The sequence below is a fragment of the Manihot esculenta genome, chromosome 15 (assembly GCF_001659605.2).
Source record: "Manihot esculenta cultivar AM560-2 chromosome 15, M.esculenta_v8, whole genome shotgun sequence".
Classification (NCBI taxonomy): domain Eukaryota; kingdom Viridiplantae; phylum Streptophyta; class Magnoliopsida; order Malpighiales; family Euphorbiaceae; genus Manihot; species Manihot esculenta.
In genome coordinates, this window is record NC_035175.2 from 7,080,827 (window position 1) to 7,107,861 (window position 27,035).

The following is a 27,035-nucleotide window of genomic DNA, read 5'->3' on the forward strand; positions in this document are numbered from 1 at the left end:
TGTGTCTCTCTCTTCAGCATTCTGATATGTAAAATAAAAACATAAACATGCTAATATGATAGAACCTACCAAGAAACTAGAAATTGAGAGAGAGAAGAAAGGGACATATAGCTTCTCCATGTGAGTCCGATTTGGGGACAAAGCAAGGAAAGTTGGGCAAATCACATGGGGAAGGAGGACATGATTCTTGCTATGCTCCCTTTCTTTCACAGCTCATCCTCCCCCTACCTTCTCCCACTATCCACTTCCCCTCTATATCATATTCTTTTCCTTCTCAATTTAATTAAACCCTTAGATTTTACATCTTTATACTCTTTTTTATTTTAATTAGAGTTTAAATTTTTAAAAATTACTTTTTTTTTTATAAAACCCATTCAGATCTTTATGGGATATAACTAAATTGGTGGGATGATGTAATTAATTACATTGTATTTGCTTAATTGACATTGGAGGTAAATTTGAATGAATTTTGAATCTGATCCAAAGGGAAGGTTACTGAGTGCATACACAGAAAAGGGAAATTGGCAGAGAAAATGGAAAATTATTTATATATATATAAAAAAAAAAAAGTTAGTGAATAAACTATGCATTATGCAGTATGAGTTGATGCCAAGAAGAGGGGTCACATCTGCACGTGGTGGCTGATTCCTCCAGTTATTAGAAGAACAACTCTCTCTCCCCACTCCTCACAGGCGACTTTCCGTCGACTCGCCAATATCCCAGCTGTTGCTAGCTGTCCCTAATCCACCCCCATGTGACCCACCACCACCTCTACTCCCTTCCTCCTCTCTACCTTCCACACCTCTGGGCCTTTAAAATAAAATGTATTCTGAAAAAGGGAATTTAAGACATCAAACTAACATCCATCATGATGTTGTTCTCTTGCTTCCTTTCTTGCTAGTGCTTTGCTAGCTGCTCCTCTTATATCTCCTCCATTTCTTACATACTGAGAGTCGTTTTCGGACTACCCTCCCAGATTTTCTCTCATTACATTCTTTTCTTAGTATCAGTTAGTTCTGTTCTCGATCTTTTATACTCGGTGTGTTTTAAATCATTGTTAGATTATTATACCCTTTTGCTTAATTTCTTTGGTCTGTTTCAGTTGTTGGATATCATATACCCTTCTCTCTGCAGTTATATATTATACAGTAGCCCATTTTATCTGTCTAGCCTTGTTTTAAGGTTTTGAGAGAATTAACATGGCTCAATTGCCTCCCAAAATACCTACTATGGCTCCAAATTGGCCTCCATTTCCTCAACAAACAATGCCCAGTTATCTGTCCAATGCTCACGCCGCCACCGTCACCCCCGCCATTGTTGACAACCATCAACCCTCCTGGGTTGATGAATTCTTGGACTTCACCTCCGCCAGACGCGGCGTCCACCGCCGGTCTATAAGCGATTCTATTGCATTTCTCGAGACGAGTACAACGCCCCTTGCGGAAGATTGCAGCAACAACAATAGTAATAATCATAATTCCTCGAATGCCTTCATGTCCGGAAATCTTGGATTCGAAAGGTTAGATGACGAGCAGCTCATGTCCATGTTCTCCGACGACATGTCGTTGTCGATGCCGCCGTCTTCGTCAAACCCATCAACACCGTCAGATCAGAACAGCAATAATGATGAGAAACCAATGATGAGATTAGATAAAAAATACCATCATCAACAACAACAACACAAAAATGAGCAGCAACAACAGGCCAAGGCTGAGCCAGAAGAGGTGGAGAGTTCATGCAAGCAAGAACCACCAACACAACAGCCTCCCACATCTTGTAATGGTGACCCTGTCATTATCGATCCTAAGAGGGTTAAAAGGTAACTAATTCACGTAATAAATTGTCTTAAACTTGATAATTCTGGCTTAGTGAGAGTTGATTATTGCTTATTTAGTGTTGCATGTGGATAACCAATTTTATAACAAAAGTAAAACGTTGTCAGCGTCAGCGAACTTAGTTTATTTGATAAAATTATCTATAGTGAAAATATTCACCGTTGAGTTATTTATCAGAATCTTGGCAAATCGTCAATCTGCACAAAGGTCAAGAGTGAGGAAGTTACAATACATTTCAGAGCTTGAACGTAGTGTCACAACATTGCAGGTACATTTATTATCTTCTTTTTAATCATATATTCATTATTTTATATATTTTAAAGATTTAAATTGATATTAAAATTGTTTTTAATGGTGATGGAAATCTGAATGAAGACGGAAGTATCAGCATTGTCACCAAGAGTAGCATTTCTGGATCATCAAAGATTGATTCTAAATGTCGACAATAGTGCTCTAAAGCAAAGGATTGCCGCATTGGCACAAGACAAGATTTTCAAAGATGGTAAGAGAAATTCATTATTGCAAAACTTAAATAATTATGATTTCTGTCTATGTTATGATTATTAACTATGATTTCTTGCTGGAAAACTGCTTTCCATGACTAGAGACATTTTAATGCCAATTACATAATTAGATTTGCCAAACTAACTACCAATTTATCATTAAGCTTCACTGTTCATCCTCTTTTTTTTTCTTCCTTTTTTTTATTCATCTGTAGCATCACTTGGGCTAGCTGAATTTCATAATAATTTCCTGAGATTTTCTTTTTCCCATATCATTGTCAACATTCCTTAATTGGACAAGCATCTTTCTTGAACCAATACAGAAATGACATACTTGAATTATTAATAAAAAGTTGTCCAGATTTAAAATGCTAATGTTTTAAGTTAATTCCAGTTTTCAATTTTATATTTATTGCTTTGAATATGGTGGCAGCTCACCAAGAGGCATTGAAGAAGGAAATAGAGAGACTAAGGCAAGTGTATCATCAACAAAACCTCAAGAAGATGAACAACAACAACGGCGGCAGCAATGTAGGAGGAGGAGCAGCAGCAAATCAAGAAACTGTACAGTGTACGGAGAAGGAGAGCTTCTCCTGAGCTGAGTAATAATATTTTATTTTATTTTTTAATTTGGTAGAGTAAAGATGTGAGGCCAAGGTGAAATGATCTGGTGCTAACCTGGGCTATCACGTGATGTGTCTCTTTAGAGTGGGGCCCCTGAAAAGCTTGTGAGATTGGACTTAGAGGGTTTGACAAGGACACGTGGACTGCTAAGATAGGGTGGTGACAACAACGATTTTTCTTTTATTTATTTTTTCTATTCTTTGGTTGGCTGATATTTTTGTTTATTTTATTATTTTTAGTGATTAAAATGAGTGAATTTGCTGATGATAATATTTTTTTTGGTCGGGCCATAGATGGCAGGTTGTTTGGGAGTGGGATTGGGATTGTCTTGGATACATGGAAAAGGGGAGTTTGTCAGGGATATCGATTATTGCTTTGTTTATTTTATTTTATTTTTTTCCATTTTCTAGGGCTCAATAATGTTTTCTGCATTTTATTTTTCTTTTCTTTTGGGAAATTGTAAAAAGATTTTATTTTCTTTCTGAAATTCATGCTTATTTCATCAATTACAGACTGTAATATCATTGTCGTTAAGATGAAAGAAGCGGAAGTTAAAGCTTAGTTACTAAAAGTTGGGCTGATTTTAGCATCTTTTTTTTTTTATATATATATACTAGAGAGGAGTGTACCCAACAAAGAAAACTAGATTAAGATCTAGCAATTAACCAAGACCAAGTAACTGTTTGTATGTCATGATGCACCATCTCCTGGACCTCCATGTGACCCAAACTTCAGACTGCACCCCATACTTGCAAGCCCATATGCAACTTTGTTAGCCTCCCTATAACAATAATAAAAAATAACATGCCAATCCCTTGACAACAGTTGTTTACTTAAACTTTAATTTCATAGCAAAGGAAGAGAGCAAGGCTCAAGTGCTCAACCAGTATCATTTCCTTACTCGGGAGAAAGGCCCAAAACCCAAATTATCTTCCGTATTCGTGACTTCAAAATACAATCACAAGAAAATTAACTGTACTAATACATTGAAGTCGCTTTCTATCTTATACAACGCATGCAATTTATCATAATTAGTAAATAGTGAAAACTCAATGATTTTAAATAAATAGCATTCCTGTTAGTTTTTTTTTTAGGTCTGATATTTTATAATAAATAAAATTATTAATTTTGAGCTCGTTCAAGCTGGACTACTAGCTTGAAGAATTTGCTAAGACTTTGCAGCATGGTCATTGGCATGCATTCTTTGAAGGAGTGCAATTTATTTTATATTAAATGAGGCAATTCAATTCAATAAAAATTGTAACTCTAGATTATTTATAAAATATTTAATGTTTGTGCTTTATATAAACTACTATTTAAGCAATATTTTCATTACAAATATAATGAATTAAAACGAATTGTGTATATATATATATATGAATATAGAAACATCCTTAATTTTTAAATTATATACAATTGTATTTAAATTTTAAAAAATATATATTTTATTTAAATCAATTATATAGTTAGTAAAATAAATTTTAAATTTATGATATATACAAGTTCAAATTTTGAGATAAATATTATTGATATAAGAAGTTATGGTTTTTAAAATGGATAATATTAAAAGATTAGATAACAATTTTATATTTTTTGGATAATGCCATTTTTTTCTTTATAATTTGGTCTTGTTGTGATTTAAATTTAAGATTTATCGATCTTAAAAACGATTATAGTATTAATAATTTAAAGCCAGTGAATAATAACTATTATATTATTAAGAAAATTATAAAGTATGTTATTTTTTTCAATAATTAAATTAAATTGAAAGGCTCAATGGATTAAGAAAAAGATACAAATCTATCTGAAAAATCCAACTCAAGTCCAACCCAAGAGAAACCAAACAACTCCAACCGCACCGCTTGGTGTTCTGTCACCGCCAATCAAACCATCGACACTATGGCCTCCATCGAAAAAGTAGAAAATAAAAAGATCAATAGGAGTAGAGCCAGAAAAGCAACACGCATGTCCAAAAAAAAGACTATAGCAACATAACATGCAGACAACAAAGAAACCAACAACCAAATTAATAAAAAACAGATTCAGCCATGGCCGAACTTCTGCAAAAATCAATAAATCAAATCGCAGCAAAGAACTTAATCTCTAAGAAGAGGAAGCGCAAGAGTTCACTGAAAGCATAGTTCACCAAACGCAGCAGTGTAGTTTCAAGATGTCGACGTTAGACTATGAAGACTCTCCCTGAACAGACACATGAAGCCCAATACACAAAATCCTAAAAATCCGATAGGAAAAAATTAAAAAAATTATATTCAAGCTAGATACTAATAAAAAAAGAATAAATATAAAAAATACAAAAAGACAGTATGTAGGCGGAGAGGAGACTCGAAGGCCACTACTCCGTCGGCCAAAAACAGACTGACGACTATCTGTCTTTCTCTCCCTGTGGCTTTCACGGATGCTTCCCTCTAGCAAAATAATTTTTTATAAAATAATTTGTAATTAAATTAATATATATATATATATATATATATATATATATATATATATATATATATTAAAATTAGCTAATTTCATTATAAATATTACTCCCTCCCTTTATAATTTTTGTGTACCCACTTTCAAGATATTAATTTTTTTTCTATAAAAACTTCTTAAAAATGCAATAAAATTAAATAGAATTATAATAATTTATTATAATATAAAAAATAAATAATAATTTTAAAACATCTAAAAAATAAATATTAATAAAAATTATGAAATAAAAAAGTATAATTTATTTTATATATTATCTCTATCTCACAATAATTATCATTTTATAAAATTTTTATGCCTCACGGGCTTTGAAATTTTCAATATATTATTAATTATTATAATTTATATATACTTTCACGATTTCTAAATTATTTAATATTAATAAATAAATAATGTAAAATCATTTAAAGTATAATTTAAATAAATTATTATAATTTTTTTTAAAATTAATACTATTAATTAATTTTATTAATTTTTTTTTTTTTGAAATAGGGGTTGGGGGAGTCGAATTTTAGACCTTTCAAGGTTATAGGATGCACTTTCCACCATACTAAGTCTTGAATGCACTTTCCACCATACTAAGCCTTGGAGTGCATTAATTTTGTTAATTTGAATGTGTAAATTTCAATAATACATGTGAAATAAAAATAGTAATTTATATTAAAAAAATTAAAACCGTAAAAATAGTAATTTATAATAATAGTAATAAAAGATTAAAGCCGTTGAGAAATTTAATATAATGTAAATATTATAGATATAAATGTTAATTTTTCATGTGACGAATTGAAAGTGATAAGAAACTGAGTTTGGTGAAGAGGAGAACTTTGACCGTTAGAGCATTTGCTCCCATACGTATTCTTCCTTCCTGACTACCCATTCTTTGTAATGGGGCAATGATAAGAAGCATCCACCTGCACAGGAACTGGTGGAGTGGATTATGGAGATGCATTTAATTGCAAGTACATGATGTGTGGCTTGATGAGTGGGATTCAGCTTCAAAGTAGTCAAGCGGTCACCGCGTCCACATATCAAATTATGCCAACTCATACAGTCAGTTTAGGTGGTCTTACATCATTGATATTTAAAATCTGTTTTCAAAATTTTATTAATTAAAATATTTCAAATTCAAATTAATTTTTAATCCTTTCTAACAAACAACTGTTTAGATTTGAAACCGTGGAATTTCAGGAATACGTGGCATCTGCTCCTTCTGCCGACTTTTATCTTCCGATTTTTCATGTTCTACGGTCTGTCCACGTGCCTGACTTCGCTGCCACGCTCATGCCCAATAATTTACGCAATTTACCCCTTTTTTTTTAAATTTTTTTTTAGGACTTTCTAGAATTACTTTAATTAAATCTCATAACGCTTTCGCAAAATGATTTTTTTTTTTAAGAAAAAACAATTTTATTATTTCGTTTAAATGCAATTTTACTAATCATTCATAATTCTTATTTTTACTTATTGATTTATTCAATATTTTTTTAATCCATGTCAAATTAGTTATAACTGCCTTTATTTTTTAAAAGTGAATTTATTTATATCCAGATTTAATATATACTAAAAAGTATTATCTCTTCCTCCAATAACTATCTTTTTATAATTTTCTTTATTTTAAATTATTTATTACTGTAAGAATTTCAAAATAACATTTATTCTCTATTTGATTCATAACAAATATTCTATATATTTTATGATATTTACAATACTATAAAAAATTAATTAATAGAAAATATTTTTATAAGTAAAATAAAAATTAAATTATTAGAGAAAAATAATTTTTCTAAATAATTTTTTATTTTTTAAATCTTATTAAAATCACTATAGTTAAATTTATTAACATATAATTAAAATAAATTATTTTATTAAAAAATATATTTCAAAACATTTTGAACATAAAATATTTTTTTATAAAATATACTTTTTAAATATAAATTTATTTTAAATAAATATAGATGGACTATTATTTTTCATATATATCTTTTAATAATTTTTAAGTCACTTAATATTATTATGTGAAAAAAAGAATGATCAATAAAGTATATTTTATATAAATTATCATAATTTTTTTAAAATTAGAGATATTAATTAATTTGTTATTATAATTTTTTAAATTAAATATATTATTTAATTTTATTGATTTAAGTGTATAAATCTCAAACCATATATATTATATTATGAAAAATAATAATTTTAATTTATATTAACTATTCATAATATAAATGAAGTAAAATATTATATTAGCTTGAACTTATATAAAAATAATATTAGTAATCGACTACATTTTTAATTTTTAAAAATTTATTTTATTTAAATAAATGTATCAATAAAATAATATTAGTCATTGACTACTGCTTTATTATACTCCGGACACAAACTGTAATAAGTGCATTCGAATATATCTGAGAGATTTTAGATTTTATTCTCTCAATTTTTAATCTTTATTTTTAAAAAATTCATTATAAGTAAATTTTATATTCAACAATTTAATTAAGCCAACAACTTTCTTAAATAATTTAATTTATATTTAATGGTTTCACTGTTTATAAATATTTAGAGCGGTATCTTTATTATATAAATCTTAATACAGTTCAATAAATTTGAATATAAACATTTAATTTCATTAAATACTTTAATTTCTCAAAATTTTACCTTCAATTAATTTGTCTTTGTATGATATTTTTTTCTTCATCGTCAATCATAGATGGTTGGATTTTCGAAATTGTAGGAAAATGCTTGGATGATTATCCTAAATTAATTTGTCATTATCCGAGTAATTGGATAGCTACCTTGTGAAAAGGACCATTGAAAAGTAGTTTTGGCAAATGGCCCTTCATAAATACATTTATTTAACAAGTTTTTATTCATTTCTTTTATTATTATTATTATTATTATTTAACAAGTTGCAGATAGAAGCCGAGAAGAGAACCGATCTATAGGCCGGCTCGAGCAGGAGATTTTCAAGCGCACGTATTGTGACTGATTTTAAATAAATTAAATAAATAAGATGTGCCCAAGAAAAGTAAAAAATATGTTAAACGGTTTTTCTTTTTAAATTTGTTTATTTTATTTAATGTGTGCATCTATATGTATCAACATTTTGAATACATGCATGCCTAATCTGAATAAGGGATCTTTATCCTAAATCTGACCAATAACTTTCTTAAAATGGACCCGAATCTATTCTGGCCAACTTTCTTTTTGCCGCTTAAAAATTTAAAAAACTTTCATTATGGGAAAACTGAAGGAATTGAACCGCCATGAACAAATAAAAATTATTATTTATTTTTTATATAGTAAGAAAATTTATTAATAGATTATTTATTTTGATAAATATGTTAAAATATTTCTAATATTAGATATACTATTCTATTAATTTTAATTTTATTATCAAGTTCTTGCAATTTAAAAAATTTCAGTTAAATGTTTAAGAATTTTTTTTTTATAATATTTAAAGAATTAAAATTAATAAAAATTAATTAATAATTTTTTAATATATTAAAATATTTTAATCTATTTTTAAATTAAAAAAATTAATTTATAATTTTTTTAATAATATAAATATTAAATAATAAATTTCTCTTAAAATAAAGATAAATGGGACAGTGAAAATATTAAACGCGGTGCAAATCTAATTATGGCAATTGAGACGAGTCTGAGCAGCCGCTCGGTGGTCAGGGCTCGAGTGTAGCGCGTGGCTTTAGTATATTACCGCATCCGGATATGAGATATTAATTTTTTTTTTAATTGAATAAGATATTAATTTTTCTTTTAAATCTATAATTAAGAATTGAATAAGATATTAATTTTTTTTTTAATTTTATAATTAAGAATTGAAAGTAGAATATGAGATTTTTTATATTTATTAAGATATATTTATTAGCTGATTAAATTTATGAATGTAATAAAATATTAAATTTTTAATTATTTAATGGTTGAAAAATTAATAATATAAAAACCTTAACATGCAAGGTAAAGCAATCAGCCAGAGAAGAAAAGGTTAGGGGGCTAACAAGGGAAAATTAAAATAGAACAAAATCAAAATGTCGGGATCATCGGCTATATTAAAATGCTGCCCCATCTAATTCTCCTCCTCCAAACGGTACAACTTCTGAGTACAGACCCTACTCAACAAATCAGCGGCCTGCACGCGGTTGAGACGCGCGCGAGGCCTCCGCTTCTTTTCCCTACAAATTCTTCAACAACTGTCTCTATATCTTGGCCACCAGCTTCGCTTATCTTATTCCAGCGTATCCATCTCTTCACTAACCATGCCTGCTCACAAACCTCACCTCCGGTTCTTTCTCCTTCTCCTTCCGATTCTCTTCCTTGTCTCCGCCGTCAATTCCCGGCTTATCTCCTCGTCTCACCCCTCTGATCTGATTTCTGATGGGGTCCACTCCCTCCGGACCCCGCCTTACCTCCTTCTCGATCCGTTATCTTCAGAGGAATCCTGTGAGCAGACCTATGGCTTTATGCCATGTACCTCCACTGCGCTTGGTAACTTGTTTTTGATAATTGTCTATGGTTACCTAATGTTCTTAGCCGCTACCTACTTGTCTAATGGTAGCGAGCTCTTGCTTGAGATTCTGGGCCCTGGAATCGTTGGTGGCTTGTTTCTTCCTATGCTCGGGGCGCTTCCAGATGCAATGCTTATTCTTGGTAATGTGGTTACTGTATAGAGATTCGATTTCATCCGATCCGATTCTATTTATATTCTATTCTATTTGTTTTTATGTGAATTTAGTTTTGTTTTCCTATTTTCCTTTTGTTTGGCTTCCTGGAAAGTGTGGGAGAAATAAACGGAGAAGAAGGCCATCCCCTTTCTCCCAATTTTGTTTTAAAAATTATTTAATATTTATTCAATTCTGGCATATCTTATTTTTTTTCTTGCTTGTGATCTTTTTATTGTCCTCTTTCTTTTCCATCTTTAGGATTTACTGCCTATTATTATGAAAATTCAACTCAATTAAGCCGTAGTCATAAACTATACTACTTTTATACTGAGATCGAATATTAATCGATACTAGGTGGGCCTTGACCTGTACCCGTCTCGTTGAACTGTTTTCTAGACCCAATTTTCTATATGACAAACAGTAACAATTGTCTATACAACTTCCTCCGGGCAATTGATTTGACCAATTTGTTGACTTTTTTAGTTGAGTTTTTTATTAATCTTTTTGTTTTACCTGTATTTCTTGCTTAATTTCAACTACTGTACGTTGCTAGATTTTCCTTCAGAACTTTTGGGTTCTGACTTTTGATATGCACTTGACATTCTGTTCTGCTATTTATTAACCCTTCTTTTATTTCTACAGTGTCTGGACTTTCTGGGAGTACAGCAACAGCTCAAAGCCAGGTCTCTGTCGGCATGGGCTTGCTGGCTGGGTCAACTGTCATGCTACTTACCTTCATTTGGGGATCCTGCATTGTTGTTGGCAAATGTGACCTTCGGGATACAGATCATGTTGCGATAAATGGAAAGAACACAAGGGGATTCAGCTTAACTGGTATATTACTCTTATTGCAATTTACAAAAATACAAGTGTTGAAAAAAAATTGAGCCCAACTGGTTTAAAACATAAAGTAGTTGGGGATTAAAAGTTCAGTTTCCTCAGACATTTGAATACTAGACGCTAAACCGACCTGTTTGTTAAAGATTGAAGAGGATAGTAGCAGTTATTTGATATTTTGACTATTTGTTGCAAAATTTACAAAATAAAGTATCAGGGATAAGCCATACCTAATTTGCTACTGGAAAACCTTGCGACTTTGTTGGCAGCTTGCCTTCATCGTCCAAGTCGAACTAGAAGCCTCTGTCGACTGCATGTGCATAGGCCAAACTCTTCCGAGCAATAATTATGAAAAAATTGTGAGGGTTATGAATCTATCAGGATGATTTCTCCAAAGACTAGAGTCTGTTGGGAGTAGCCTATGTAATGGCCTTATCTAAATGATTTTGTGTAATCTTAAAATTAGCTTCCAAATTTGCGGGCACACTTCTTAAAAGTCATTTTGAAATGCTAAAATTCTAAATGCTTGAGGAATTTGCATAATGTGGAATTTGTTCTTAATATTTACTTGAATGACCATGCAATGGGCCATCTTTTAGACATTTCGATGGCTGTTCTGCTATCACACATGATAGGGCTTGAGGGGTGAAGGATAAGTAGATAAAATACATTTGGAGTGAGCTAATGATCGATAGGCAGTGATAGAGCAAAGATGCAGCCATAGATTTAAATAGTGCACAAAATCAAATAGGGGAATTTAAAATATAAAATATTATACTTACATTCTCAATATAAAGAAAGGATTAGGTTTAGAATATACCGATTACATTCAACATATTTGTTAATGTTAGATTCTAAAGATCTATTGGCTTTTCTTTTTCATTTTAAATATCATTTCGAAATATTACCCATTTAATTACAAAGTGTAATATCTGCATAAAAATGGATATGCCTTCACAATGTACAAACTCTGATGGTTGCAGGCAGCGGTGTTAGCACTGATATTTGGACTTGTTATGCTGCAAGGATAATGGTTATATCTGTTCTCCCATTTATTATTGTTCAACTTCCACAAATCCTCAATTCGACTTCAGGGCGGCACTTGGCAGTCTTGATTGCACTTATTATATCTCTCTCAATGTTGATTTCTTATTGCCTTTATCAGGTACCGCTTCTTTTGTTTTTCTCTTTAGTTATTATTTTTCTTTACACAATACTTACAACATGCCATCTGGATAATTATTTTCTATCAATATCAGCAGTTTTCTTTCATAAGAGACAAATACATTTAATTGAACATGTATGTTAAACCACCAATATATATGTTCAATCTTTAATCATCTTTTGTTCCTAAATAAAGACAACTTAATAGAAAAAATTTATAAGTTTTACAGTTGTCAAAAATTAGTACAGCATAATTTATAACGTTTTTCAGTTTCCTGTTTCCAGTAAAATCATTAGCATTATACTTTTCATTATGACAATGACCTATAATTCTTTTTCTAATAATTTGGTACACATTCTCGATTGCAAATCTTAATTGATTTTAGCTCACTCAAGTACGCATGTTAATTAGGCTTAGTAATTTGTGTCATTGTGTCATGTTGAGATTTACGAACATGACCCAACTATTTAATTGTATCAACACCCTTTTTTATAATTGGTTAATAGTAACTCATTTAATAAACATGTTTTGCCAACAAAACCAGACCCAACTGATGCAGCTATTATTCAGTTTTAAAATCATTATTATTATTTGGTTGATGAGACCTAAACCCACAATGGAAGGAGAGTCTTTTGAAAGCTACAATAATTCGGGTAGAGATGGGAATATGACTATTGAGACACGAAATATACTATATCAAATTTCTAATATTTCCCCTTCTTATTCTTCTTTTACAGACTAAACATATTTTATAAAATAGTAATACACATTAAAAGAAAGCCTCTCTAGCTTTTTTAGCATAAATATATAATTATTATTGATGTAATTAAGTGGGGGCATATCCAAGGCAGATAATGCGTCATAATGCCTTCCTATGTTATCAGATCTAAACTCTTCTTTCTACGTTTTGTTTTATGAGGATACATTGGTCAAGAATTGGTCAATTTTTAAAGAAAAAGTTGCATTAATAAATTGAAAAATTAAAATAGATATAAGTTAAACTAAAAATTTTAACTATAACAAGCATTTTTTTTTAAATCATTATATTTTATTACTGAGTCATTAAACTATTAATATATTACTGATATAAAAATTGATTGAAAATAAGTAATATAGATGAGAAAACCCTTTTCTTATTAAGCTCACACAAGAAAAGATACTCCGATTCTCAAATCACGTTCACATGTTATTGTGCAGGTCTTTCAGCCTTGGATACAGAGGAGACGACTTGAGTTTGCAAAGCACAAACATGTGATCTCAGGAATTCTGAAACATTTAAGAGAACGTTCTTTAGGAAGGTTTCTGACTGAGGATGGTCGACCTAACAGAGACGTAATGGAAAAGTCAGTTCTTCAAACACTAATCGTCTCCTTTTCCTGCTTTCTGTCTATTATGTTTCGTAACTGCTGACCTTCGTTACCATTACAGGTTGTTTCATGCTATTGATGAGGATAACAATAAAAAACTCTCGGCGTCTGAATTGAAAGCTCTGATACTAGGAATTCGGTTTGAAGAGATTGACTTTGACAGGGATGATGCAGTGGATAAAGTAATGAAAGATTTTGATACATCTCTTGATAATTCTATTGATCTTGATGAGTTCATCAGCGGTATCTCAAAATGGATTGAAGAGGCAAAGCGATCAGGGGCAGTCGTTGCTGACTCTGGCTCTAGGACAATTAAACTCATAGATCATTTTCATGTGGTAATTACCAAGTAGCACTATGGACTATGGTGTCTCTTGTTGTAACAATTCCCGGAGAATGATTTTTTTTTTTTAATTTTAATTCATGTACAGCAAACAAGGAGAGAACATGCTCTTTTGGGGCCCGAGGATCCAGTGGAGGAGCAAAGTGATGAGGTCGTAGAGGGTGTTGAAAACCCCAGATGGATCTCCATCAAAGCAGTATTAATGTTGTTATTAGGAACAATTATTGCCGCTGCGTTTGCAGATCCTCTGGTGGATGCTGTGGACAATTTTTCTAATGCAACAAGTATTCCTACTTTCTTCATCTCTTTTATTGCACTGCCCTTGGCTACCAACGCTAGTGAGGCTGTGTCAGCAATCATCTTTGCTACCCGGAAGACTGTTAGAACTGCTTCATTAACATTTTCTGAGGTTTGTTTCTCATTTTCTCCTCTTGATGTTTCCATTTCCCTATTAACTTGGATGTTTAGAGCTCAACAGATCATGTGTTTGCAACCATGGCAGCAAGTGGTACATGTTGTTAGTTTAATTGGGGAATCATGTATCAACCTCAAAGTTCAAACTTGTGATGTTTTTGTTTTTGTTATTGTTTTGCAGCTATATGGAGCAGTAACCATGAATAATCTCCTTTGTCTATCGGTATTCTTGGCTATTGTTTATGTGAGGGGGTTGACATGGGACTTCTCATCTGAAGTTCTGGTTATTTTTATTGTGTGCATTGTGATGGGTGCTTTTGCCAGCTTCCGCTCTACATTCCCTCTCTGGACTTCTTCAGTGGCTTACCTCCTCTATCCCTTCTCACTGGCACTGGTCTATGTTCTTGATTATGTTTTCGGTTGGTCGTAGATTCGTGAAAGTTTATGCTTTTGTGTGTGGGTATTCCTGATGTTGCACTTTAAGAGGTATCTCCTTGATATTTTGTATGTATCGTTCGATTCTCAATCCTACAGTGACATTATGAGATAGTTTAATGATGAATCTTGCGAAACAAATTTTTCGCTAGCGAATTTGCTAAAATTACATTTCCCTAAGTAGCCTTTTGTGATTTTTTAAAGGAAAAAATACTATTTAATTTCTGTAGTTTAATCTCTACTTTTAAAAAAATATTATTTTTTAAATTTGATTGAATACGAACAGTTAATTATTTTTCTTCCAAAATAGATGTTTTTTAAATTTAAGGGAATAAATTATTGTAATTGTGAAATTGAAATTACAAAACTAATTTTGAAATTATAAATGCTAATTGGAGACAAGGATATTGTATAATAAACAGTTTAAAATAAACGGATAGATTAGTAAAATGATAAAAAAAAACTAAATTAATGGGTGTTTTAAATAGACAGATCAAGTAATTAATTTCACAAAACCAGCTATTTTATAGGATGTCTTTTATTTAGTTACCACAATAATAGAAAAGATTAAACAGGACTAAATTAACCTATATATACCAATTTATCTTTAAAAAAATAATAATAATAATAATATTCATTTTAATCAGACGAATTTCAAATTGAAAAAAGCAGTTCGAACTGGCTGGTTTGAGGAGGGAAGAGTCGTAATAGGCTAATAGCTCTCTTAATCGATTTTGGTTGTGAATTTAATCGATCGGGTTCACAATTTGAACCTCACTGTTGCCAGTTCTTACTGCAACTGGGATTATCTTCTTTTATAGCAATGCAAATACAAGATAATTGCAACTAAAGAACACAATCATATAAGCCTACCTCTTCAGTAACTCTTTATCTTTTTCTTCTTCTTGTGGGAAATGCCTTTTAACTCCTCTTTAATATCTACTAAGATCAACAAACAGCAAACAGGGAACAATCAACACTTATGCTTTTAATTGAAAGTACCTGCTTTTCTATTCGTTTTAGTTTATGAGCTGATGATTCTAAGGGTAAAAATTTCTCCAACTCAGATTTAGGATTTATGTTGCATGTCTTTCATTGAGGTCCCGTAGCTCAGTTGGTTAGAGCGTTGGTCTTATGAGCCGAAGGTCGCGGGTTCGAGCCCCGCCGGGACCATATTTATTTAATTTTATTTGAAACAAGTTTCACGGCAGAGCGCCGGTTGGTGGGAGAAACACCTGATGACAGGTCCTGTTGTAGTTGATTGTTGACCTTCCTTAAGATCAAACACCACCCTCAGTTTAGTTGAGTTGTCAGTTATGGAAGTTCATTGGGGGCTTTTACATGCCCCTCCCTCTGCCTGCCTTTTCTTATATTCCACTTTTCTTCTTCATTTTTACTGCTCCCCAGTGGCCACCCATTTTCTCAATCCCACCACCACCACGCAACAACATGTCTCGCTGTTGCTTCTCCTCTGGTATTTTTTCCTAATTTATTTGCTGTTTCTTGTTTTGGTAATTATATGTTTATTTCACTTGTGGGCAGTTAGTTTATGTTTAATTGATTAATATTTTAGTAATTATCAAATCTTTATTAGAGTCGTCGACTTGGGTTATTTAACAATGATGTCCATTTGTTTCCAAGAATATTGTCGGTTTGTAATTTTGCATTCTTGTTTTCATTGGAGCCAGATGCTGTCATGATGGTGCAACAATTTGATTCATTCAGTATCTTCTTCTTCTTCTCTTTTATTGTGTTCTTTTTTTGGTTGGGAAATCTTTGCAATGCTGAAGCATAATAAACCACGGGGAAGAAAGCTAATTGATGTCTATTAGCATTGAAACGAATGCTTTTAATTTTCCTGCAATAAGAGAGTATCTATTTTTAGCATTGCATCTCTTGCCTTAGTTGTCATCCAATTATTATGCATCTAGAACATGTGCATCACTGCCAAGATTAGAATTGTAGCAGCCAGTTTGGTCTTTGTCTTCTCAATCACATTTTCCAATCACCATATCTGAATCAGATTCCTGTTAAAACACATTGTTGTAAAACTATGTTTTGTAGGAAGTTTTTAGAGATACTGTATGGTATTTTCAAATAATAGGTACATGGTTGTTTTTATGAGACTAAGGTTTTTTAAACAAAATAAGGTTTCAATTACCTTACGTTATATGATCCATCCAAACATACGGTTAAGTCTCACCGTAAAGCGATTCCAGAAACTGGGACTGAGCCTTAGCTATTAGTTACTGGCATGAATATGTTAATCCAAGCATTCCTACAATTTTGTGTTAGACATGAAAGCATTCTGATCAGTGTGGACATTTCCTTGTGGCATGTTTGCATTGCTCACTACACTAAAAATCAGCATGCTGATATATACAAATGGGTTCAGGAGACTGGTTTAGGTCTTTATTTAGCTTGAAGAAAGCTAAGGTAGGGAGGTCCAAAAAAGTAAAGGTACGTTCTTGACAATTCTAATTCTAATTAAGCCATAGCCACCCAATATTATTGCTTTTTTAAGAAATGTATAAGTTTGCTCCTGCACCTGTTTGAAGCAGGTATACTCGGCTAACGAAAAAACAAATGAGTCCGAGGAAAATTCCAACACTCATGGAGAGTCAAATAGTCCTGCTTGTGCCAATGGCAGTCCACAGAGAAGTAATGGTGTTCCTGAAATGTCAGCTGAACATAAAGCAGCTATTCAAATTCAAGCAGCTTTTCGAGCTTATATGGTATAATTCATCATGTGTGCATATGAACATTCTAAAGATGTATACTTGCACCACTTGCATCTAATCGATGATTATTTTTAGCTGCGTATTGGAAGAATTGAATGTTAAAATTTGAGTTATACATCCATATATATATGTGTGTATGCGTGTGTTTATATTGATATTGGGTGGCTCAATGCATTTTAATTGGGACTTATTAGTATCCTGAACAGGAATTTAACACAGTCAACAATGGAGCTTTACTGCAATTCACGTTGAGGATTAGAAGGAAGATGCTTCATAGGAAAAAAAAAAAAAAATTCTTTTACCTCAAACTAAACTTCATATTACAATTATGTCTTAACATTACCTATCCCTTTATGTTAGGTGTTCTTCTGGAAAAAAATGTTTCATTAAAATAGAGAGAACACTTTTAACACTTGAGAATTTTAGATTCATAATGAGCTACGTGAGGAAATTGATAACAAGGACACTTCATTGACTTGTTTAAATTATTTACTCTTCCCAGTAACACCAGCATTGTTTATGACCATTTTGTTTTTTTCTCAATAATGCAGTCATGGTGGAATTTTATATCACCTGTAAAAAATAATGATTTGGTTGGATCATTTTTCAGGCGCAAAAAACAAAGCGACGTCTGAAAGGAGCAGTGAGATTTAATGTATTGATTCACGGGAATGATACTCAGAAGCAAGCTTCAAGCACATTGAGCTGCATACATGCATGGAGTTATATACAGTCTGAGATTAGAGCTCGCCGCCACCACATGGTCACAGAAGGCAGGCTTAAGCAAAAGAAGATAGAAAATCAGCTAAAACTCGAGGCCAAGCTCCATGAGCTGGAGGTACTAACGACTGTTACCTACCTAGCCTTAGAGCTTTCATTGCATAATTTATTAAATGATCGTACCATGCTGCCAAACTTGGCCAAGTCTTTATTATCTCTTTTAGTCAATTGAAATCATCATGGTTTTGCTAATGGCTTCATCTTTATAAGTGTGAGTGTTTTGGAGACCACATGAAAACTACATTTCTTATAAATTCTCCCACCTCTTTTAGTTTGTTCATTTTGTTTGAACTGCAAAGGTAAAGCAGGAGTTATCATAAGCAGGCAAGAGGAGGGAGTCTGTATGAATAATCAATGAGAGTGGCCCATGTTGAGCTGCTGGATTGATCCCCACACAAGTGGGAGATATCCAATAGAAAACTGGCGATGCTTTTATTTCTATTTGGCAGAGAATTCAATTGTGCATTGTTGTGATCTTTGTCTCGCTGAGTATCCATCACTGCCGCCAACAAAAATCAAATTAGTGGGGTTGCAAAATTGAAATGATCGATGGTGGCCTCCCAGTTCAATGCTTTTTTTTATATCGCAGTTCGGCAGATATTGAACTGATTGTGAAGGCACATAGAGCGTTAAGCTGCACATGGTGGTGGGCCTAAACTTGACAGGGAGTGTAGGACTATGGATTCTCAATATACATTCTTAAGCCCATCTCGATTAATGTAAGCTTTTTGGATTAATACTAAATTGGAGCACTAAGGATTCTTGATCTCGAACAGCACTTAAACTTTTAAGACCAAACTACAATAACAAGAACTTTTGTTTCTTGCTTTAAGTTAAGTGGCATGAGAACTAGTCTTATTAATGGAACCATTGTCGTGATTTTCTTAACTGAGGGTTTAAGCTTGTTTCACAGGTGGAATGGTGTGGCGGCTCGGAAACCATGGAAGAAATCGTTTCTAGGATGCAACAGAGAGAAGAAGCAGCAGTTAAGCGTGAGCGAGCAATGGCATATGCCTTCTCTCATCAGGTCAACAAATTATGAGAACATTTGCATCCATTGGTTATTGTATCTTATGATTCTATTGAAGGCAAGTGCAAGTCATTTTGATTTGCAGTGGAGAGCCAATCCTACACAGTATCTAGGCCAGGCTTATTACAGCATTGGCAAGGAGAACTGGGGTTGGAGCTGGAAAGAGCGTTGGATCGCAGCTCGCCCATGGGAGATTCGGGTTCATGCTCAGCCTAGTAACCCGAAGAAAGGCCAGATTATGCAAGATACGAAGCTAACACTCACAACTAAGGCTGCTTTGTCAAATGAGAAGGTTACTAAAAATTAAAAAACTCTCCAACATCCCTGCTGATAATCAAGCTGCCCAAGAAGCTAATACTACAGATGTTAGCTCCTCTCGCTCATTTATTCCCAGTTGACGGATTACAGATTAGCAAATTTCTGTGAACTCCAGACTTCTTTTTTTCTTTAAATTTTATCTTTATCCTGTGTTGTTCTGGTTTTTGTCCATCTGACGTTGGTGCGAACTTGGCCTGCTGTGTGTAAAATAAGGAAACAACTTTTCCCTTTGATTTGGCTATGGTTTACTGTAAATTATCATTATAATGCTTCCAAAATCTTATTACCTTTACAAATCCAGAATTTTGCATTTGGGTTCAGCTCAAGTGGCTTGGATAAAGATTTTAAAACGAAATAAATTATTAGATAGTGCTTTCATATTATGCCAAAAGAAGAAAAGACAGAAATACTGCAGTTGGAAGCATTCGAAGACGACAAATAGATTAAATCTGCAGCTTCAACAACGGAACATGGGATCAAAGTGTCAGAAATCGAGGCATGGAGCACCAAACCACAGCAGGGAAATGTTTTAACTGTCGTACCATTTCTACTCCTTCAAGGACTAATTAAACATGTTTACTTGTCCTATCATCAATTATTTATCATCCTAATTCGTTGCTATATAGCTAGACAAAGCACAACTATATCCCAGCAAGATCCAGCATCCTTTAACCCGATAAACTCTGCATTTTCATGCAGAATCGATATCCTCGCCAGGCCATTCTATTACACTTTGGTGGGGAAAAAACGAAAAAAAAAATTATTGACCAAAGTTCAAACTTGTTGCTTATTATATTTGAAACGATTTCAATGCCATTAAGCCAAAGTTCCATGAAAAAATGTCCCTTCTAGTTCCCTAAAGCTCATGCTAAAATTTGCATAAAATGAACTACAGCACTCTTAGGTTGGCATCTATCAATCAGCTATAAAAAGGTTTGCAGATGTCAGCACATTCCAATGGAAGCCAAGTACTGGGCTTTAATATTTGCTTGGTTTTGGCTGGAGGAAAAAATTCCAGCTAGGCTGGAGAAAGATTTTTATGGGGGACTGATTAACAGGGTAGGGTAGGGCAGGGGAGGGGGACCAAAGACATGTGTCAAAGTAGCACAAATTTGGTGGTATCCATCTACTGTATTCTAACCATAATTGAGCTTTGTTGTGTTCATCCCATTCCTCTTTCATGGTTCCCTCCAGCATATTTACTCCGCTCGGCCCCACTTTGTCTACCTGGCCTTCTGCTAAATTTATCTAATTTTGCCTAACTCACATACCATCACTTTTAGATTCCTTTACTGCCTCATTTTAATGCTAAGGCAACCTGCATTCTTCACTATTCTAAAAGCTTGTTTGTATTGCTCCTTGTGATTACAGCTGAAGGCTGACTGTTCAATCACTCTTTGCCCCAAAGATCCTATACTAATTATTGAACCAACAACTCATCCAAACACACCCTAAAGAAATTATAGATCATGTAGTTGTAGGGTCTATGAGAAATTCAAATTTTACCAACTATGGTAACATGTAATTGTCCTACTTGGCAATACTTCTGCTTGTAATTTTTGCACAAGACCCCTGTGGTTGAAATCACCCTAGTGCTTTCACATTCAAGCCGAATAAAAGCTATAGCAAAACAGAACAAAATAAGGACTAAATGACAGTTGAAAAACAGAAAATATAAGATGAATTAGTCATCCAAATCTCCAATTTCTAATCCATTGCCAACAGCTTCCACTGTAGACAGAAAATGACTTGTGGTTCAATGCTCCCAGAAATGTAAGCAATGATAAAGATGTTAAACAACGGTTATTGTTTCAATTCTTATTGCAGAATTTAGCAAGTTGTTGAAGCATGAAAGATCAGTAAAGCAACAAACCAAAATAATCACATTTCAGGAACTCTCTCTTTCATCCGCATCAAACAAATTAAAATATAATAATATACAATTTGACCATTTCCAAACAAAGTAAAAGACCCAATTTTTTTTTTTAATGAAAAAGAAAGCAACAACTAGCTCAAATCAAATTGCTGCAGAATTTCCATATTTGCTGATCTGGGTTTGCCTTATTTTGTGATAATTTTTTAATAAAATGATGCCATATTATGCCTACCAGGTCTGCTCTAATAAGGGAAATATAGGACTATCTTTCATTAAAGCAAAGCAGTTCTGCTTCTATCAGTTCACTCTAGAAATGGAATGGAAAACAATAAAGCATCCATCAAATACACAACACTATTAGCAACATAAACACATACAATACAACCAATCCATCACACAGATCAAACAAAAGTTGAGCTTTGAAAGTAAACTCAAACTTGAAAATGAAACAAACACTAGAAATGGATAATAGCATAGAATGCTAGAACAAACCCGGAATCAAAAAGCCTGAAAATTCCACTCAGATCTTTCTATTCCCTGGTTTTTGCCATTGAAACTTTTCATACGGACCAAAAATCTCTCCTCCAAACTGGTCTTGAATCCATGTTCCTCGCTCTATATTGCAATTGTAGCAGACCTGCATGATAGAAATGAACAGAATGGTTGGATGCAAGAACAAACTCGAATTGGATAATGAGATTTTTCAAAAAAAAAAAAAAAATTGAATTAGAGAAATGGGTTTCGAGGTTGCGACCTATTAAAGATGAGATTTTTGGTTTTTTCGCTCAATCAATGGCGAGAATCAGAGGAAGCAGAAGATAGCTTGTTATGGATGCCGTCTTGCTCCTCTTCTTCGCCCTGAATTCGTGCTGGAATGCGGAACCCAGAAAATCCACCAATAGCGGCGGCAAATCCCCCGCCAAATATCGAAGATTGTTGCTGATGGATTTGAGGGATTTCATTGTGGTGATGATGATCGGAAGTGATTCCTGGATCTATCCAAGCACGAACTGAAGGCGTGTTACTGGACTGAAGGGGTCCCCTCTGAGAAGAAAACTGGTTTTGGCCAAAAAACGGCTGCAACAGTGGCGGCGGCAACACCGGTTGTGACAGTGTTGGGTTGAAGATAAATCCACCACCACTACCAGTATCGGCTGCACTACCAGCATTCCAGGCCACCATTCTCTGGAATCTGCTGATTTCTGCTGGACGGTGCTGGTGGTGCTCGGACCACCCAGCAGAAGACCCATCAAAGCCGAGATGATGGGCAGTTCCAGAAAACAAGACTTGCTGTTCATTTTGAGCATGACCATGAGGTGGCTGCTGCAAAAGAATTGGCTCTTGAAACTGTAGCGACAGCCGCAGATCTTGGTTCTGGCTACTGGTTCTTGACAGCAAATCTGGTGGATAGCTCTGAAACTCTATTGATGCGGAAGATGTCTCCACCGATGCACCCATTGGGAAAAAAGACTTGATTGTATCTGCAATGGCATCCGAGTCTAGTGATGGCGGCAGAAAACTGGAGCTATGGTTGGGATTTTCTCCTAGATGTTGCTGCTGCTCCATATTTTGAGCATCAGTTGCCATTGTTGCTACTGTCGTAGTTGCTGCTGCAACTGTTCTAGTAGTGCCACTACCAGAACCACCAAGAACAGCAAGATTTTCCATGACCGGGTGATAATCTCTCTCATCACTTAACTGATCCTGTTGGGTGCTCGTTTCAGTGGTGGCGGTGGCTGTTCCAGTAGTCGGATGCCATGCGGGTAGCTCGGCGAGCTCGTCTATGGCAGCCTTGGCCTTCTTGATTAGCCAATCTACGGCCTTGCTGGGCCGGTCATAGCCAAGGCGGTCCTGAACGTCATAGAACTGGATTGCAGTGTGGGCTGAAAGCCGGACACGGCGATCTCTGGGGCCTTTTGCTGTGCAGACCTTGCTGTGGCGGTCTTTTCTTCCGGTGGAGCGAACAATGTGGCCTCCTTGAACTTCCACTATCTCGCCTCCTGTGTTCCTTGTTCCCAGTCTTGACGATTTAGCTGCTTGGCGGTGGCTCTCTCCCATTTTTCTTGCATATTCGATGCTCTGCTCCGGGAAGGTTGAATAAGTAGAAGAAGATGGGAAGTAAGATCGTTTCTTTGGTGGGTTTAAAGGGTTTTGTAATGGCTGTAAATCCAATCTTTGATAGAAATGCTGGTTTTGATCTTGCTGGAGAAGAAACGGTAACTGTTGATGGTAGTAATGGTGTTTCTGAGGCTGGTGGTGATCCCCTTCTCCTTGCTCTCCTTCTCCTTCTCCTCCTCCTCCTACATGTCTCGAATTTAGGGCTATGATGTCTTGATGTTGATGAAAATGGTGAAGGTGATGATGATTCCTTTGAGGATCCAGACTCAGGCCCTTGTTGTGGTTTTTCTGTTCCAGCTTTTAATGGAAGGCACTTATCTTTAGTGGGTGGTGGTTGTTTCTTTACTGCTCTGTCTTTGCTTCTACTTGCTAATCTCTTCTTGTTGCTTGTGCAACTGCTGCCACCACTCTGATACCTGCTTCTGCTTCTGCTGCTGCCTCTCCCAAAAGGCCCTGCCATTCAATATTTCCACTTCCATCACACCCGAACGCCACCACCCAAAACTGAAAACCAACCCACAACCCCTCAGCTCTATTTGCAGCCTAACCCATCTCTCTCTCTCTCTCTCTCTCTCTCTGCTCAGCTTTTGGTAATTGGGCCTCTCTTTATGTACTATGCACTAATAGAAATGGTTCTATAGGCAGTACCCCCCCCTAGACCTAGAAAACCCAGAAACAAATTTCTCAAAATGTGTCTTCTTTGGAAATCTCCTGCACCACTTTCATATTTTTCTAGAGAGAGGGAGAGGGAAAAAGAAGATGGTCAGGGGGGAGATGTGGGGATTGTGTTAGAGAACAGAACAGAAGAGTAAACATATAGGGGAAGAGATGAACTCTCAATTCTTGCCTTGACCTATAAGAGCAGCAGCTATGAATGATGATGCCAGTAATAAGAACAATAGTGTTCGGTCAGAAAAGAGATTAAAGATCTCTGCGATCTCATCACTGCTTCTGCTTCTGCTTCTGCTTCTTCTGATGCTTTTCTTTGTACTACCCAAAACCCCCAAAAAAAACCTCCTCATTCACTCAGCTCGCTCCAGGTTTCAACTCTCTCCCATAACCATTTCTTCCCCATGTTGAAACCTTTGTTCTTTATCTTTAACTCTCTCTCTCATTCAGTTCTTTTAAGATTTTTACTACTTAGCTAGCAATTAGAATAGTTGGTTACAGTTCCAGGGAGGCAGTCATTGGATTGCCTTGATAGATTAGATACTTTATATGCCACCACCACCCACACACATCTTGAAAGCGACCCTCCCTTACACCTCTTTTTCTCTCTCTCTCTCTCTTGCTTCACTTAAAAGAAACAACATCAACTTTCTTCCTTTTTCCCTCAATTTCTTTCTCCCGATCCATCATTTTTCTGGTTTCTTGGATTTTTGTACATGGCATCTTCATGCCCGTCCTTTTTCCCATTTCCTTCTTTCTTTCTCAGGCAGTAATCAGTCTGTGTAATATGTAAAATCTATTAATATCAATGTCCTTTAAGGAAATTCTTGCATTCCTCTATATTTATTACTGAGCTTCCTTGGTACTTATCCATTCTTTTGCAGGAGGTTTTTTGAAAGTAATAGATGAATTTTTAAAGCTGTATTTGATTGAGAAAATATTCTTTTAAATAAGATAGGGTTTTTAAAAATTTAATAAATTCTAAAAATTCTAACTTTCCAATTCAATAATTGGTGGTGAATTTATGAGATTTTGATATTTCAACTTTCATTGTCTGAATTTATTTGTTAAAAAAAAAAAAAATTCTATTAACTACCTTTAAATATTAAGTTGAGTGGAATGAGATTGATGTCTCTTTTGAGTAAGGTTTCAAGTTGGAACTCTATTGAAAGAGTTCTTTTATTTGAGTATAAAGTCTTCTTCGGTGATGGTAGTTGTGCGAATAACCGTTAAACAGTGATTAATCAAACATTATAAAAATATAATTAATTTATTTAATATAATATATAAATATTAAAAAATAATTTAAAAAATAATATTGTGTATCACATTCTCAAAATAAATATATCATTTATGAATAAAAAATTAAATCCTTATAATTACTATTTAATTTTAAATATATTTTTTAAAAACATAATTAATAACATTAAAAGCCTTAAAAAGGCTGAAAACTCATTACAAATAAACCTAAATAAGAGAAAAAAAAAATCAAAACATACAATAAAAGTACTAAAGCTAACTCTAAATAATATAACTTCGATAGCTCAACAAATGAGATAATGTAGATCGAAAATTAGGTGTAAATATTTGATTGATTCAATTGAATAAATTAAAAATTTAATTTAAATATTTATAAAAAATTAAATTAAATTAATTTAAATCAAATCGATATAAATTTAATTATTTTAATTGAAACCGCATACTAGTAGAGGCACCTCTACTGGAATCTCTACTGCTGGTACTGGTAGCCATGCAAACATCATCTCCAAAAATGATTTGTTTTTGTAAATCATATGGAGACACTGGAATCATAAAATGGGATATACAAAAGGTGTTCCATCTCAACCTAGGCCTTGGTGAAGAGAAAAGCTTTGCATATAAGGACTGGAGATGAATAAAGTTTTTATGCATAGATATAACAACTGGGTGAGGAAACGAATCTAATAACATGAACGAGAGGTGGAGGTGAAGATCCTCTTAGACGAGCCACTCATACTCAAGAGCTCCCACCAAAAGCTACACTCTATTATTGACTCTTCATATAAACTTAACAATAAGATATATACCTCAACAACTTGAAAATCCAAGTTGCTTTTATTATATTACTCATTTCCTTATATAAAATATAGACTTACTTTTATTTTTCATTCCTTCTTTTTTTAAAATAATAATTTGTTTAGAGATAATTATTATTAAGTTGTTAAATTTTTTAAAAAATTTATTTCTCATTTTAAATCAATCAATTAAAATATAATATTATTATATTTTTTTATATAAATATATAATATATTATAAATAAGTAAATAGAAGTATTCCAATTCAAAATTTAACTAAAAAATCAAAGTAGATAAAGAGACTCAATTTTGAGACTTTATCCATTTTCTACTTTTTGTTTTTTTTTTTTTGAAAGCAATCCATTTTCTACTTTTTAAAAGTTAACGAGAACAATTACATTATTTCCTTAATAGCACTTTTCCATTTATTTATTACCTTTCTATTTAGTATGTATTATAAGAATGAAATTTATTAGTGTAACGACCCCAAAATGGACCGTCACCGGCGCTAGGATTCAGGTCGGCTTAAGGCCGCCAGAACCCGTAGCAAGCCTGCTATACTCTCTGTGTACCTGTAAAACTCATACATGATACAATTTCTGTGAAAATAAAACTCTTTGCTGAACCAAGGCTTAACCTGTGCATGCACTATCTCTGTACTCTGTACTCTGTACTCTGTACTCTGTACCCCTGACTAGAGCTTGCTCTAGATGGGTTAATTCATACCTGTTAAGCCTGGTTATAAAAACATATATAT

The 27,035-nt window shown here is 33.6% G+C and overlaps 4 protein-coding genes and 1 non-coding gene across 6 annotated transcripts; 4 read left to right on the top strand and 1 right to left on the bottom strand.

Annotated features, from left to right (window-relative positions):
- Positions 1-709: 709 nt before the first annotated feature.
- LOC110601281 (basic leucine zipper 61) lies at positions 710-3,551 on the top strand. Its single transcript, XM_021738357.2, has 4 exons — positions 710-1,819; positions 2,013-2,103; positions 2,211-2,337; positions 2,772-3,551. The coding sequence occupies exons 1-4, from the start codon at positions 1,200-1,202 to the stop codon at positions 2,933-2,935; spliced, it is 1,002 nt and encodes a 333-aa protein (XP_021594049.1). The 5' UTR covers positions 710-1,199; the 3' UTR covers positions 2,936-3,551.
- Positions 3,552-9,517: 5,966 nt separating this feature from the next.
- Positions 9,518-14,843, top strand: LOC110601803 (sodium/calcium exchanger NCL). The gene is made up of 7 exons (XM_021739124.2): positions 9,518-10,117; positions 10,774-10,965; positions 11,952-12,133; positions 13,331-13,476; positions 13,562-13,838; positions 13,932-14,252; positions 14,439-14,843. Exons 1-7 carry the CDS (start codon positions 9,727-9,729, stop codon positions 14,685-14,687), a joined length of 1,758 nt encoding a protein of 585 aa, XP_021594816.1. The 5' UTR covers positions 9,518-9,726; the 3' UTR covers positions 14,688-14,843.
- Positions 14,844-15,791: 948 nt separating this feature from the next.
- TRNAI-UAU lies at positions 15,792-15,865 on the top strand. The gene has a single exon. It is a non-coding gene; the product is annotated as a tRNA-Ile (tRNA).
- A 29-nt stretch (positions 15,866-15,894) lies between these two features.
- On the top strand, positions 15,895-19,800 carry LOC110601427 (protein IQ-DOMAIN 10). Of its 2 annotated transcripts, none has more exons than XM_021738552.2 (6): positions 15,895-16,166; positions 17,061-17,152; positions 17,254-17,427; positions 18,044-18,271; positions 19,127-19,240; positions 19,329-19,800. In XM_021738552.2, the coding sequence occupies exons 2-6, from the start codon at positions 17,078-17,080 to the stop codon at positions 19,548-19,550; spliced, it is 813 nt and encodes a 270-aa protein (XP_021594244.1). In that variant the 5' UTR covers positions 15,895-16,166; positions 17,061-17,077; the 3' UTR covers positions 19,551-19,800. The 2 variants fall into 2 exon arrangements, with proteins under 2 accessions (XP_021594244.1, XP_021594243.1); XM_021738551.2 differs by having other exon boundaries at positions 17,088-17,152.
- Positions 19,801-21,683: 1,883 nt separating this feature from the next.
- On the bottom strand, positions 21,684-24,890 carry LOC110601758 (transcription factor TCP4). Its single transcript, XM_021739044.2, has 2 exons — positions 22,192-24,890; positions 21,684-22,074 (listed from the first exon to the last, which is right to left on the bottom strand). The coding sequence occupies exon 1, from the start codon at positions 23,493-23,495 to the stop codon at positions 22,227-22,229; it is 1,269 nt and encodes a 422-aa protein (XP_021594736.1). The 5' UTR covers positions 23,496-24,890; the 3' UTR covers positions 21,684-22,074; positions 22,192-22,226.
- Between the last annotated feature and the right edge of the window lie 2,145 nt (positions 24,891-27,035).